Raw genomic sequence first — 16,006 nt, forward strand, 5'->3', positions numbered from 1 at the left:
CATTATCTTTACAAGTCCGAAATAATCACATAATGTTTTACAACAATGGAATGTAAAAAACATAAATATGATGCGGAAGCGTACAACTTGAAATAAACTGATAACAAAAATGAAACTTAAACAATCACAGCGGTCTTCTCTTTCCTTACCCCCAAAAATGGGGTTGTTCTTTATCCTCTAATTGATCTTCATTCTTATCTGAGAGGAGGGGTGAGTGAATGATATGATTGTCACTCAATAAGCAATAGAATTTCTCTTAGGGGTGTATTCAACTTGGGAGATTTATTGACTTTTAATGACTTTTGTAGATTTTAAAAATTTAGAGGTATTCAATCAAGACTTTTGCATACTCTATAGAAGTTTAGTGATATTCAAAATAGACTTTCATGGAGTTTTAAAAGGTCAAGTGGTATTCAACATTGACTTTTATAAACTCTATAAAAGTCTATAGGTATTCAAATTTTCCATGGACTTTTAATAACTACATGGAATTCATTGACATACAAACATTAAAGCCTAAGGTACAACTACAAATTGTAAAAAATTGTATTTGGTTCACCCCAAAGATTTGAATGGATTTTTAAAACTTCTAACTCATACACAAGCTATTTATTTTTCTCTGTCGCTTCACAGCACATCTCTTCCTATCTTCTCTCCTCTCATCTATTTCTATCATTCTCTCAAATTTTCGAAGTGTATCTCTATATATATTTTCAAGGGGTGTATTCAACGTGGGAAATTTATTGACTTTTAATGACTTTTGTAGATTTTAAAAATCTAGAGGTATTCAATCAAGACTTTTGCATACTCTATAGAAGTTTTGTGGTATTCAAAATAGACTTTCATGGAGTTTTAAAAAGTCAAGTGGTATTCAACATTGACTTTTATAAACTCTATAAAAGTCTACAGGTATTCAAATTTCCATGGACTTTTAATAACTCCATGGAATTCATTGACATACAAACATTAAAGCCTAAGGTACAACTACAAATTATAAAAAATTGTATTTGGTTCACCCCAAAGATTTGAATGGATTTTTAAAACTTCTAACTCTCTCTCTGTCGCTTCACATCACATATCTTCTCTCCTCTCATCTATTTCTATTACTCTCTCAAATTTTCGAAGTGTATCTCTATATATATTTTCATCTTTCTTTTTCAAATTTTTCATTTTTTGGCTGATTGTGCATTTAATATTTTTTTATTTTAATAACACGGGGAAATTTTGAATTATAGAATTGAATTTGTGATTTTTAATTTATGATTTAAACAAATTAATGTAATATTCAATAATAATAAAAGATGATCAAAAAAATGTTGTTAAATTCTTAATAATTGAATAGTTTTGTAACAACAATGATTTTTTAAATTCATTTTCGTATTTTTAATTAATATGTAAGCTATGATATTTTTATACAAAATTATATTCACACAATAATAAATAATATTATTTTTACATTTATATTATCAATTTAAAAATAAGATTACATGTTAATCATTTGATGTATTTTAAAAAATTTACAAACATGCATATAAACTCACATATATATACATGTAAAGATTAAACGATTTAATTTTTAAATAAGTAAATTTATTTATTAATACAAATATTAAAAATAATTTCAAATTGAATATGTTATATATGTCAATTATTGGTTCAAAGAAATTAATAAAAAAATCACATGTTATAGTTAATTACAAAATTTATAAAATTCTATAAAAAAAATCTACAAAAGTCTATAAAAATCTTGCAAAAAAGTCTACATAAATCCACATAAATCTGTTTATAAATCTGTGAGATTCCATAAAAGTCAATAAAAATTTATCAAATCCATAAAAGTCTATCATTTAAAAAAGTCATTAAAAGTCATCAAAACTCTGAATTGAATACACCCCACTTCATCTTTCCTTTTGAAAATTTTCATTTTTTGGCTGGTTGTTCACGGGAAATTTTGAATTATAGAATTGATTTTGTGATTTTTAATTTATGATTTATACAAATTAATGTAATATTCAATAATAATAAAAGATGATCAAAAAAATGTTGCTTAATTCTTAATAATTAAATAGTCTGGTAACAACCATGATTTTTTAAATTCATTTTAGTATTTTCAATTAATATGTAAGCTATAATATTTTTATACAAAATTATATTCACACAATAATAAATAATATTATTTTAACATGTATTTTATCAATTTAAAAAGAAGGTTACATGTTAATCAATTGATGTATTTTAAAAAATTTACAAACATGCATATAAACCCACATATATACACATGTAAGGATTAAACGATTTAACTTTTAAATAATTAAATTTATTTATTAATATAAATATTGAAAATAATTTCAAATTGAATATGTTATATATGTCAATTAATTATTGGTTCAAAGTAATCAATAAAAAAATCACATGTTATAGTTAAGTACAAAATTTATAAAATTTTATAAAAAAAAATCCACAAAAGTCTATAAAAATCTTGCAAAAAAATCTACATAAATCTGTTTATAAATCTGTGAGATTCTATAAAAGTCAATAAAAATTTATCAAATCCATAAAAGTCTATCATTTAAAAAAGTCATTAAAAGTCATCAAAACTCTGAATTGAATACACCCCACTTAGTCTTTAAAATAATTTTTTCAACAAAAACAGTAACAGCAGATATATACAAAAATATTCTTATTTTTTCATAAATAAACATATATCAGAATTATGGACTGAATATATTACAAGTTTCATGGTTAAATGATATCAGTCCCTTATATGTTCTCTTCTTTAAGGGGTTAAGCCAGGAATTAGAAATATTCAGAATATATTTTCTTATCATTAGTTCACAAAATTCTAATGCTTTGAAAATACGGATTTCAGAAATGATATTTTATACACATATAATATATATATATGCTGGTAGGATTTAAAAAATATATCTCGAGTTTAAAAATAGAAAGCCCACTTACCGGAGAGCAAGTCTGCAAAAAATTATCAATATATATATATAAATATATACACACACACATACAAATTACGTGGTGATACTCGACATAGTATGAAATATGGATATAAGATCTAAATTAATGTATACCACAGTTTCATGATCTGTTGAGTCCCTCTCCGTTCATCATTTATGTGGTTCCATAAAGCAAATGGTGATTGTTAATTCAAGACTAACGATGTCATTTGTGTGGTCAAATATAGAATTAGTTGGTATTTGGTCACTTTCAACTACTTCGAATTTAAATAATTAAAACTACTAGTTTCCAAAAATACATGGAGAAAACTATTTCGATTTATATATATATGTATTTTACTATTTGTTAGTCGGTTTCAATCAACTTTTTTCCGAAAGAAAAGTTCTGAGTTTTGAACATTGGAAAGAGAGTCATGTTTTACTAAAAAAAATCATATATGTATGGTAGTTACAGTTTGTCTTGGAATTATGTAGAATTTCAATTTCAGAAAGTAATAAACATGGATTTAAAAACTTGAATAAAAAAAATAATACAAAAACATTTGCTTGACTCAACATTAAAAAGACAATTTATGCTTGGAAATTAAACAAGATATCAGTCAAATTTTACAGCTAAAACTTAACTTGCAAACTTTGCCAGTTCACAGCCAAATCACACACTTCATGACAACACAACCAGCATCCATCGCTCATCGAAAGCACAAAAATCAAGAAACTGCTTCCATTTTGTCACTTTTTCGCCCTTTCTCTCTTCCTGTTTAAGGTACTTTACCTCGGAATTGCCTCCGGTACTTAACTATCAAAGTTTCCACCAGACCCCTTCCACATCTGTTACACACATCCTAGTATCTTTTTTTTCTTGGTCCTCAATTGTATCTTCTTCTTTTCAAGGAAAAAAGAAGTGGGTTGTCGTAACAAATACTTTTGTGAAGCACTTGATCCGAGAAAGAGTAAATTAATGGAGGGCAGTGGAGAAAGCCCGGTGAGAACGGAGGGTATGCAAATGAAGCTGCAGGCTGATCGGGCTTTCTGTTTGGAGCCCGATGTGTCGGTTTCTTCGCCTGTGACGCGGCAAAAATCTGCGGCCGCCAAGCAGTTCATTGAGAATCATTACAAGAATCACCTGCAAGGCTTGCAGGATCGCCGAGAAAGGTGAAATCTTGCTGCTTTATTTCTTCTATTTTACCGATAAATTGCTTGAATTTCAGTTGAACATTTCAAGGATTACTAAAAAATGATTTTAAAAGTTGATAATCATGCTGATAATATCTGATTTTGTTGCGACAATCATCAATGTTAAATGGCGTGTGTTGATTTTTATTTATTTGTGTGTGTGTGTGTGTGTGTGTGATTTTAGAAGGAGGGCATTGCAGAGGAGAGCACAAGAAGAGCAGGTCTCTAGTGAGGAGGAAGAGAGAATGTTGAGGAATTTGGAGAAAAGGGAGACTGAGTATATGAGATTGCAGAGGCATAAAGTAGGGATTGATGACTTTGAGCAGTTGACAATAATTGGTAAAGGAGCATTTGGTGAGGTATGTCGATGTTTCATTTGATGCAGCTTGGTTTTTAACTTTAGATTCCTCATGGGGTGCTTCATATGGAATTAATCCACTCTCACGATATGGAATTCAATAATTTAAGGGAACAACTCTTGTACAATTCTTACTTTTCCAATATTATTATAGACATAGAGAACTGTAGTGGTGAAAATCTGGTATAGAATTGATAGAATGATTGTCTTTTCAATATATACAGTTCAGCCACAAATGATTGGCTTGGTTAATGTCGATTAGTAAACAAGCGACAACACGGCATTTTATTTGATCAAAACAAAATTTCCATTATGATTTTGGAAAATTACAGCTAAACACTATCAATTACTTTGTTGTTGTAGTTGATACCTTTATCTGTAATTAAATATGGCTCGAAAACTTCCCAGCTTGTACAAATAAAAAACATGTGGTAATGTTTATCCATCAGGTGCCCTCAACAAGAACTTCTGCATTGCAAAGGCACATTTATTTTTGCGACTTTGATGCCATAGCCTTTAATAAGCAATAAACTTTGTACGTTAGACTACGACTATGCGACTTAATGAGGTAATGCAGGTCAGATTATGTCGAGCAAAAAGTACTGGAGAAATATATGCAATGAAGAAATTGAAGAAGTCAGAGATGCTTAGCCGTGGACAGGTGTGAAAGCAAACAAGATGTTGAAATTGAATACAATCATATTTGCAACTAGTTGATCTGAGTGTTATGTCAAGTAATGAATGCCTCTGTGCATATTGATTAGGAAAATTGTAATTTTACTTTGTAGGTTGAGCATGTCCGGTCCGAGAGGAATCTGCTTGTGGAGGTTGATAGTAGGTGCATAGTGAAGCTCTATTATTCTTTCCAAGATTCCGATTTTTTATATCTTATTATGGAATATCTACCTGGTGGTGACATTATGACCTTATTGATGAGAGAGGATGTCCTATCCAATGATGTTGCTCGGTTTTACATGGCTGAGAGCATTCTCGCTATTCATTCGATTCACCAGCATAGTTACGTTCACAGGTACGTGTGCATTACCTTTATTTGAAACTTATGACGAATTCAACAGAGAAAGTTTGTTATACGGTGAAACTGTGTATGCTTTGAAGAAAATTATATAAAGGTAAGAAAAAAAACCGTCTGGCCTTTTATCCAGATAAATGTATTTTTGCATATGATAAATATATAATATATATTATGAAAACATTATAAAAGCTTTTTATGGTTGAGTGCAAGACTAGTTTTTGCTTTGTTTAGTGACTTGTAAACAACATATAGCTTTTTTGTTATCTTATCTCTGCATATGCCACGAAAAGTGATGATCTTTGTCCTTTACAATTTAAACATTTACTATTGTATGGCAGTCATTTAAATGTAGTTTTGAGGATTATGAAGAATAAATTTATTTTACAACTGCAATGAAATTTTGATTCCCTTTTGCTTGTTTTATTCACTCTTCCTTAGTAGCAATAGATGTTTTCTTGGCATTATGAAGCATGGAAAATTTGAAGCCAATTGAGCTCGATGATTGCTTATCTACCCCTGTTATCCTTGAACTTTTGGGTTATCGATTTTTGCAGAATTATGTGAATACTTGAACCACTCCAAAATTATTCTGCTTGCAGGGATATCAAACCAGACAACTTGATATTGGACAGAAATGGACACCTAAAGCTATCTGATTTTGGCTTGTGTAAGCCACTGGAAAATAAATATTCATCGTTGTTGGAAGATGAAGATCTCGCTTATCAAGATTCTGGAAATGAGAAAGAAGGTCATGCTGGTGCTAATAATGCTCCTTGGTTAATGGCAAAAGAGCAGTTACAACAATGGAAACGCAATCGCCGTGCCTTGGTATAATTTCTCGTGTTTATTTTTTAGGGTATTATCTTCCCTTCTTAACTAATCATATTTATTTATGCATAGTATTTAGTGTTCTGTACGAGGACATGATACACATACTCTCTTTGCAGGCATATTCTACAGTTGGGACTCTGGATTATATGGCACCTGAAGTTTTATTGAAAAAAGGATATGGAATGGAGTGTGACTGGTGGTCTTTGGGGGCAATAATGTATGAGATGCTCATAGGCTATCCTCCCTTTTGTTCTGATGATCCCCGAATGACATGCCGTAAGGTATAATGAACTTGGTGATGGATTTGTGAAAGTACATATTTGAGAATCTGAAATTCAGTATATTAATTCATATTAAACGAAAATTGGAAAGGGGTTGAATTTCAAATTCATTGAATACAAAAATACTCGAACAAGTCTGGTAGATTTAGATCTTTAATCCTGATGCACCTATAGGAAATTGCTCCCAATGGGCATGCTTTTGCAACCATTTCTATTGATAGCTTATCGACTAAATGCATGCAGCTGCGCCATGGTGACATAAAAGTCAGAAATTTCGATAATATTTCTGTTCTCTGTTTTATAGAATTGTCTTACAATTTCTCTTTTTTTATCAGATTATAAATTGGAAAACATGCTTAAAATTCCCTGAAGAACCTAAAATCTCAGATGAAGCGAGGGATCTGATCTGTCATTTGCTGTGTGATGTTGATAAAAGATTGGGGACCAGAGGCGTAGATGAAATAAAGGTATGACGCATGAACGGCCTGAACGTATGCCCAATGGAAAGATGACTCTGTATAACTTTGAATTATTTCTTGTTTCATGAAAATGGACCTGACAAAATCATGTTCATCCTTATTGATACTTTTATGTTTATTTTTTCAAATTCAGGCACATCCTTGGTTTAGAGGGATCAAATGGGAGGCGCTTTATGAAACTGAAGCTGCGTACAAGCCTACTGTTAATGGAGATTTGGATACACAGAATTTTGAAAAATTTGATGAAGTGAGTTCTCCGAGTCAATTTTTTTTTTATATAATTTACAGCACATGATTTGAAAGAGCAGTTTATGTAATTGTTTGATTGTGTTACATATTGTCAATCAACCCCAGCAACCACGAGGAAATCCCAATCTTTTTTAGTTTCATGGCCGTTTGAACAAGCTGTTGGCTTCATTTACTAATACAATTGCAGAGCTTTTCCCTGTCTTGTGGCTTTGAATGAGTTAATAATTTTGTTGATGTGGAGAATTTTATCTTCTTTTTTTTTAACGCTTTGTGCCGTAATGGCTCTTAATCAGGGTGAAAATCCACCGTCTACTGCACCAAGAGTAGGACCGTGGAGGAAGGTAAAAGTGCTACCTTTACCATTTTTGTTGTGGCAACGGTTACACTAGTTACTCTGAACTATAAGGAGATTCGAAAATTAGTGGTTTTGTTTTGAATTTGGAATAGATAATTGACATACTCCACTATAGATATATGAGATTAGTCAACCACTAAAGTTGTGGTATGCTTAATTATTTTTGTGAAGTAATGATATAGCTCATTTGAAATCTTGTTTTCATAAATTGTTAAGCTGGCACATCAAATATTCAAATTTTTACTACAAATTGGGATTTCAATTATGTGTGGTCATATTCAATAAAATACAAGTTCTCTTGTGAGAGATTATATGTGTTTGTGTGTGAATGTATGTGTTTGTGTGTGAAGGAATGTATCTTTTATTGAAACACAGTCAAATTGTGCTAGATAGAAAAATGAGATACCATCGGGAAAACTTCAGTTCGGAAAAACATTACCCTTTCCCTAAAGTTTGAAATTTTCTTTCTGATATACCATGTAAGGCATAAACCACAAAATTCTTAGTCTGCATTAGGGATTGTTTTAGGTTTCATTTGAATTTAATAATTTGAAACACACGACTTCAAATTTATTTTCATTGTTAAATAAGTTAAATAGAGGAAATTGCAATCCATATTCTACATATTTATACTAGAATTTTAGATCTCATAATAGATTTCAAATGACTCCAATCTCCTAAGGATTTGGAATTTGTTGTAATTAGTATAATCGAATTGTAAATAAATAGAGATATTGATTTGAATTTCATTTGTATAAATTATCTAATATGAAAATACATTTAATTAAATCTATGGAAATTTCAAATTCTTTCATCCATACAGTGTTATGGTTTCTTGCTGTTGGCATAATGATTGTCAAATAATCATTTTGTCGATGTTCTTTGTTTGAGCAGATGTTGACATCAAAAGATGCCAATTTTATTGGATACACTTACAAGAAGTCAGATATCATAAAATCAGTTGGCGCTGCAGGTACACTTCAATTCAAGTTTGATTGTTTTTTCACTTGTAATTGAGCAGCTACGTGAATCCTAATTCGAACAAGATTTCACACGCCTATACCCCTATATGGTTCAATGAAATATGTAAAATTCAAGATGACCAATCCGACTTGTACCATCGTATATTTTCACATTTTTCTAATGGATATTACATGACACTTTGGTGGTCATGCAGGGATAGAGGTGAATTCAAATGAATCTTCGAAGCCTCGATCCTTGGTTTCGTTATTTGGTACGCCGATGTTTCACAATAATTCCAAAGTTGACGGCATGAGCCTTGTAGATTATATTAAATGGCCATTCTAAGTTTCTAACTCAAAAATATAATAATCTCAGTCCATTTTTTCTTGATTTGATGGCTGGGCTGAAGTTAGTTTTGATTCTTGGTCTTGTATTTTCGAAGTGCAGGTCAGATAGAAGTTCAAGACGATGTAATAGCTGAAGATGGTCCCACGAAACCGCAGATTTGATGCATACAAATAATACTCACCTTGATTTGATTTCATTATACAGGATTTTGATTCTTTAATCAGTGTTGGTGTTACCTGTAAGAAGCGTCTTTCTGTATAAAAAGAGAAGTTAATCAATTTGCAGGTTGATTCAATTTTTAACCATTGTTCTTAAGTTATTTTGCTAAATTGTAGTTATTATATCTGCAAAAGAACCATTCTTTGAACATTATTCAAGCCAAGAATTATACCATTAAATCAAAGCTCCTTTTCAATTTTTTTTTTATGGAACTCTTTAACTTTTCATTTTGATTACATTACATATGCCAGATATGGTTTATGAAACAATTTTACTTTCTTTGTGTCGCATCTGAATCCTATGGTTGTCATGTATTTTTTTGTCGTGTCTGGGGAAACATATCTGCATATAGAACTCGATACAGTTAACTAAACTAGCAATAATTTTTTTTGAGAAATACGAGACATTTGAGTGTAGTATTTGTATGCGCATGATGTTTTGAAAAGGTTGTAGAAACTCCTTTGTAATCTTTTTATAGCTTTTCCAAAGTGATATTTTCAGATGTACGACTTAAGAGAATTTCGTCTTTGAAAAAGTTTTAAAAAAATCTCAGCACCCTCTGATTTGATAGTCCGTGGTACACGTAGTCACTAGTTTTGATTAAAATGAGAGAATCGAAATGGGAAAAAAATATTTGTTTAGAAAATGGATTTTTTGACAAGTACAATGGAGCAACTTGTTCAAAAGTCACACTAGCTAGACTATATCTATGATGTTGTGTATCGTATTTTATTGCTAAGAAAATTGAGATGTTTGATCATATAAGATGAGTGTCCATATGATGCGTTCATTGAAAAACCTTCTATCGGATTTTTCAAGTAGTTATCATTTATTGAGTGTATAAATTCGCGGTTATGGGTGTACACCATTAGCCTTTACGACTCGGGACAACACCGAAACTCTATGTATTACCGATGTACTTTAACTCGTTTATCGGATCTGTGAGGGTCATCAGATGACGAGATTTGGTTTATTGGCAAAACTGATGCATTGTAGTTAGGGATTCATCGCTCACGCACAGGCATAATTCGCCTTCGCGGTCGCAGAGAACATCGCGGAGGCTGCTGTTCTAGTGCTAGAGTAGGTGCCTCGCAAGCCAACTTGTGGCTCGGGCTTTATTGACTCTAATGTAAAACAATCTTTATTTTAATAATATTTTATGATTTTATTCGATTATGACATTATATTTTATCTGTATACCTATCCAATCTGCATAGATAAAGTCCTTGAATATACAATAGGTACCATAAGGTCTGCGTCTCAACGTAAGATCATGAAACTCATTAGGAAACGTACCGTATATTCTAAACAGGTTCCTAGTCGATTCAGCCGCCTAAAACAAGGATAAAGGTCGCTCGAGCTCGAGACTAGCATTTGTGGTGTAAACGCCTTGTTTCATTGGCAAGGACATGGAGATGTCCATTCACGCAGATGGGTGATCATATGATGATACACTGAACAACCCTCCATCGGACTATCCAAGTGGTTCCCACTTATCGAGTGGAATAGTCCGAAGTTATGGTTGGACACTATTAGTCCTTTGACCCGAGACAATGTAGGGGCTATACATACTAGTATGCACTTTGATCCGTTTACTGACTCCATCGAGGGTCATCAGGTGGCGAGGTTGGGTGTAGTTTCGAAATACGTAGGAGCAAATGCATTGTAGTCGGGGATTCACCGTTCGCCTACGGGAGAAGATATCCTATGTGATCTGAGGAGTTAATAGTGCAAGGAGTCACTGGTCAGAGCAAGAAATGTGCTTTAGGAAAATGTGTTTTCTTAGTTGCACATACCATGTCACTATTAGTACTCAAAGATAAATTGCATCGCTATCGAATTCATATGCAACTCTCGAGATACCAATGGTTGCAGATTCAATCGGGATATATTTCTTGAAGGGACCGTACTGTACGCTAACCATGGCTAAAGGTTCTTGCAGGCACTATCAATGATACCTAGGGGATCATGGGGCGATGCTACTAGACGCTCTTACCATGATCCGATGGGTGCAATCAGAAATGAGTTCTGACATTTTTGATCAAGGAGTGATGAAAAGAATGAGGTTAACTAGGGTAAACCCGAATACGAATAAATGTTTTTCTGAATCACATGGAGATGTGAACCCACGGTTAGCTGTATCCCTGAACCATTGAGGGTCACACAAGTATCAGATTCTGTGTTCCCGTTGAGATAGTCAAATTTCAAGGAGTTGGAATTTGGCGACTATAGTTTGATGTAGATCAAACAGGAAGCTTATAAAAGAGTTTATGAGCTGATTCCATAGGATGGAAGAAGTGGAAGTTAGCATTATTGCTAAATAAGGAAGGTGAGTGGAACTGCCTATTTTGTGAAGAAATTCACTAAAACTGGCAGCTGCCAAGTATAGTAACTGTCATATATGGTAAGTTCTAAATTTGGTAAATGAAAATTTCTATCTTCGAAATTTTCGATTTTCGTTATATGAACAAGACTTATATCTTTGATACATCTGTGCTCTCGGATCGTCGATCGTGGTTATAATGAGTTCGGAATCATTTATTTAGTGAATTTGGAATTTGCTAATTAAATGGTGGTGCTAGTAGTAGTGACTACTAATATGCACAAATTCCCATGAATATTCTAGAGAAGTCTAGAATTAAATTAACTAAGGAGTTAGTTTATAAATTAAATAATAATTATTTAATTTAATATATATATATACATGTATATATTTTATATGGTGATATAAAATATGTGTATATAATATTATTATATCATGTATTATTAAAGGTTAATGAATACATTATATATTAATTATATGGGAGTTTAAATATAATGAAATTAATAGAGTCTTTGTGGGAGAGTGACTTCTAATTAGAAGGAGTCTCACTCTATAAATACACAATTAGGGCTCATTGTTGGGAGATGAAGTTTTTCACACAAAACACAAAAATTATGGCCAAAAGAAAATTTGATTTGTTTAATTATTGATTAAGAATCTATAATTATGGGTTAATTATTGAATAAGAATCAATAAGAAAGGTTAACAAAATCTTCCCACCCTTATGGAAAGGGGTCACGGCCACCTTGTGGAAAAGCAAAGAAGTTTCGGCCATCTTGTTTCCTTCCACCGCCGCGTCGCTGTGCCGCACCGTCTCCGGATTTTGGAAATTCGGAGATTACAATATCAACGCAAGAATTGTTTGGAATTTCTAGTGCAATCCAAACATGGAACTAATTGTCTGATCGTGGACCCAATTAGACGATCCAAGGAGAAGAGCCGTTCGTAGGGATTTACAAGAAGGACTATCTCCGCATAAAAATCGGAATAGTTTGAAGTCCAAGCGTTAAGAACGCAAAGGTATAAATTCTTAACACCCTATGAATGATTTAAATACACGACGCCCAAGAACAAAATTTTTTAACTTCCACTGCGTCTTGGGTGCGAGAATACGATGTCTCAACAGTGGTATCAGAGCCAGGTTATTCTCAATCGTGTGTTTTAATTAAATTGTGTTGGGTTTATTATTTCTAACCACGTAAGAAATTTTATGAAAAACGTCCCTAAAAATTAATTTGAAAAATCTGTTTTTGAAAAAAAAAAAGAAAAAAAAATTTTGGGTATGCCCGGAACTATTCCAGGCAGACGCACACGCGCGCAGGCGCCTTGCGCGCGCACGGGCCTGCGCGCCTATGCGCGCGGCCAGCACACAGCCGCGCCTGCCAGCGCCCGATTGGATCGGGCAGCGGGCAGGCGGCGCGGGGGGGTACCCGGAAATGTCTCGGGCACCGCGCTGGGTCGTGGGCTTGAATTGTTCGGGCCCGGGGGCGATTTTATGATTTTTTAAAAGTTTGGGTTAAATTGATATTTTATGAAAATACGAACGATTTTACCCCTACAATAATTTTAAAAATCAATTTCTTACAAAATAAATAATTAAAATATAATTTTAATTATTTATGGTAAAAGGTGTTTTACAAGAAATTTAATTATTTGAATTTATTGTTTATTTAATTTGATATTTATGATGGTTACTAATAATTTACAAGATACACGATTTTATTGATAATATGTGATATTATCGGATTTATATAATATATATATTATATGTTAAAAGGATTATCGAGAGTCATGACCAATGTGCTAGGTGTATGTTAGGTTTTTTTTTGAATGTTGTAAATTTTGATTATTTGATAATTAAAAGTGGACCTGGTTTATGGTCCGTTCTCACCTCCTAAATATGTATCCCAATGTGCCATGGATATTTAATGTAAATATTAGTATTAGTGGGAGATCAAGATTTGAAGACGGTGGGCCCGAGATCCTCGAAAAGAGTTTTGAAGATCGAAGACATGTAAATTTTTGAAGCTTATGTAATAGTTGCATTTGCATCCCTGCATTTCCCTAGATTATGGACATGGATCCGTATGTGGCTCGTACGGATCAATTAGCTCTCGGTTATCGATCATCCTATATTATTGTTTATGATGTATGTGATATATTATAAATAATCAGTATGTGCGTTATTATATAATAACAAGAGTTGCATGAATCCGGAAATCATATAAACAATCATGGCATGAGTTTTAATATTAATGATGAGACAAATTTTTAAAATTAAAATCCCTCATTTTGGATGAGATCCAAAATTTAAATCAATCCCATTAAAAGGATAATTAAAAGAAAGTTTAATAATTCTTTGCCTTCCGTGATTGGTTGTAAAACACCGATTTTCTAGTAGTTGTAGTTCGCGCGAGGGTGGTTGCATGATGAACGCTACCCGCGGTCAGTGCCTAGCTCATATTATTGGGGAGGCCTGGACGCCGGAAAGCTGTGACTTCCACTGACATATTTGATGTGAACTACGTGGAACTCCCATGAATTCGACTCATATTATTGGGGGATCTCATGACGACCGTCCATTAAGGTTCAATATTGATGGGCCGGGCTCGACACGTAAAGAGAAAGGGGATCATATTATTGGACCCTCCTCAAACGTGAGGCAAAATTACGTAAGGATTGCAAAGAGTTGCAATTGGGCTATACATTTTGGAAGTTATGATTGTCTGATATTATTCGGGATCATAATTTTGAAATTGGGCCTTGCGTACTCACTAAGAAAATTGGATTTCTCGTTTTCATCAGAGGGTGGTAAAAATGTCAAAATAGTGGGAGGCAATTCGTAAAAACAAAAGTCCATATTTTACGTCTTACAAAATATTTTAAAATAGTCGGTAACGTTTATTCTGTTTCCACATCAGTATATTTACGATTTCGTCACGTAATCCATTTATATCATTAAAACAAGCTAACCCAACACTAATTTTGAAGATTGGCGGGGAAAATTGTTCTATATTCGGAGAAAATAGCATATACACTAATGTCAGTCTTGCTGAACTGACAAAGCATGCAAGATGGTGGGACCATAGTATGCAAGCTAAAGTGTAATATGCTCACTTCTATGTCAAATGAACTGTAGAGACAGTTTGGGGAAATGTTGAATGCTGTTGACATTCAAATACACATGCAAGAGTTGCATAGTGCATTAAACTCGTACAATGATGCACACTACTTTCAAGGAGCTCATGATCACATGCATGCAAGACGGGGCTCTTGCCAATGAGCATGGTGTAAGTATGATTGGGCCTAATGAGAAGGTGGTGGGCCTGAAATTTGACAAAGCCTGATAAGTCAGGACATGTTTGCTTCAGTGCAAGAATTCGAACATAAGAAATTATCTGGGCCAGAAATGTTTTGACAATGATAAGTGAATGTCAAAGTAAATACGATTTCAACAACAAACAAAACAAGATAGTCTAAGTAAAAGCACATTTGTGGCACGTTAAGCTAGGACATATTTCTCAAAGAAGGATTCACAAGCTAGTGGGAGAGGACGTGTTTGACTAGTCAGACATAAACTCTCCAGAGACATGTGAGTCCTGTCTGAAAGAAAAAAATGACCAAGGACCCTTTCCTAGGGAAAGTGAAACGTGCACATAATCTATTGGATTTGATCCATATGGATGTGTGTGGCCCGCTAAGCGTTAGCACGAGATTTGGCCACTCCTACTTCATTACCTTTACCGATGATCATTCGAGGTTTGGGTATGTGTATTTAATGAAATACAAGTCTGAAGCCTTTGAAAAGTTCAAAGAATTCAGAGCATAAGTAGAGAAACAATTAGGAAAGAATATTAAAACACTACAATTAAATCGAGGTGGAGAATACTTGAGTACTGAGTTTCAAGACTACCTTAAAGAAAATAAGATTCTCTCACAGTAGACTCCGCCTGCCACACCCCAGTTGAGTGGTGTGTCAGAACTTCGTAATCAGAAATTAATGGACATGGTCCGATCTATGCTGGGATTCACTGAGTTGCCGCCATTCCTTTGGGGATATGCGCTTGAAACTGCGGCAAGATTGTTGAATCAAGTCCATAAAAGGCAGTGAATAAAACTCCATATGAGATATGGATGGGAAAGCCACCCAAATATTCTTACTTAAGAATATGGGGTGCCCTGCTTACGTGAAGCAGGCAGTGGGAGACAAATTGGATAGTAGAGCCAATATTTGCTACTTTGTGGGATATCCGAAGAACTCTATTGGATATTACTTCTATTATCCTAGTGAAACAAAGATGTTTGTTTCAAGGAATGCCACCTTCTTAGAGAAGGAGTTTCTATTGGATAGAAAAGGCGGGATGATATAACTCGATGAGATTCGAGAACTAGCTACTACACAAGTAGCAGAACCCACACCCCCAC

The 16,006-nt window shown here is 33.4% G+C and overlaps 1 protein-coding gene across 2 annotated transcripts; it reads left to right on the forward strand.

Moving 5' to 3' along the window:
• Positions 1 to 3,581: 3,581 nt before the first annotated feature.
• Positions 3,582 to 9,462, forward strand: LOC140827235 (uncharacterized). Of its 2 annotated transcripts, XM_073189864.1 has the most exons (13): positions 3,582 to 3,732; positions 3,861 to 4,121; positions 4,327 to 4,501; positions 5,078 to 5,161; positions 5,289 to 5,530; positions 6,133 to 6,361; positions 6,481 to 6,645; positions 6,981 to 7,112; positions 7,258 to 7,371; positions 7,667 to 7,714; positions 8,623 to 8,699; positions 8,901 to 8,962; positions 9,139 to 9,462. In XM_073189864.1, exons 2-13 carry the CDS (start codon positions 3,928 to 3,930, stop codon positions 9,198 to 9,200), a joined length of 1,584 nt encoding a protein of 527 aa, XP_073045965.1. In that variant the 5' UTR covers positions 3,582 to 3,732; positions 3,861 to 3,927; the 3' UTR covers positions 9,201 to 9,462. The 2 variants fall into 2 exon arrangements, with proteins under 2 accessions (XP_073045965.1, XP_073045966.1); XM_073189865.1 differs by having other exon boundaries at positions 3,587 to 4,121; positions 8,623 to 8,701; positions 8,906 to 8,962.
• The last annotated feature ends 6,544 nt before the right edge of the window (positions 9,463 to 16,006 follow it).

Source organism: Primulina eburnea, chromosome 3 (genome assembly GCF_022965805.1).
Source record: "Primulina eburnea isolate SZY01 chromosome 3, ASM2296580v1, whole genome shotgun sequence".
NCBI classification, from domain to species: domain Eukaryota; kingdom Viridiplantae; phylum Streptophyta; class Magnoliopsida; order Lamiales; family Gesneriaceae; genus Primulina; species Primulina eburnea.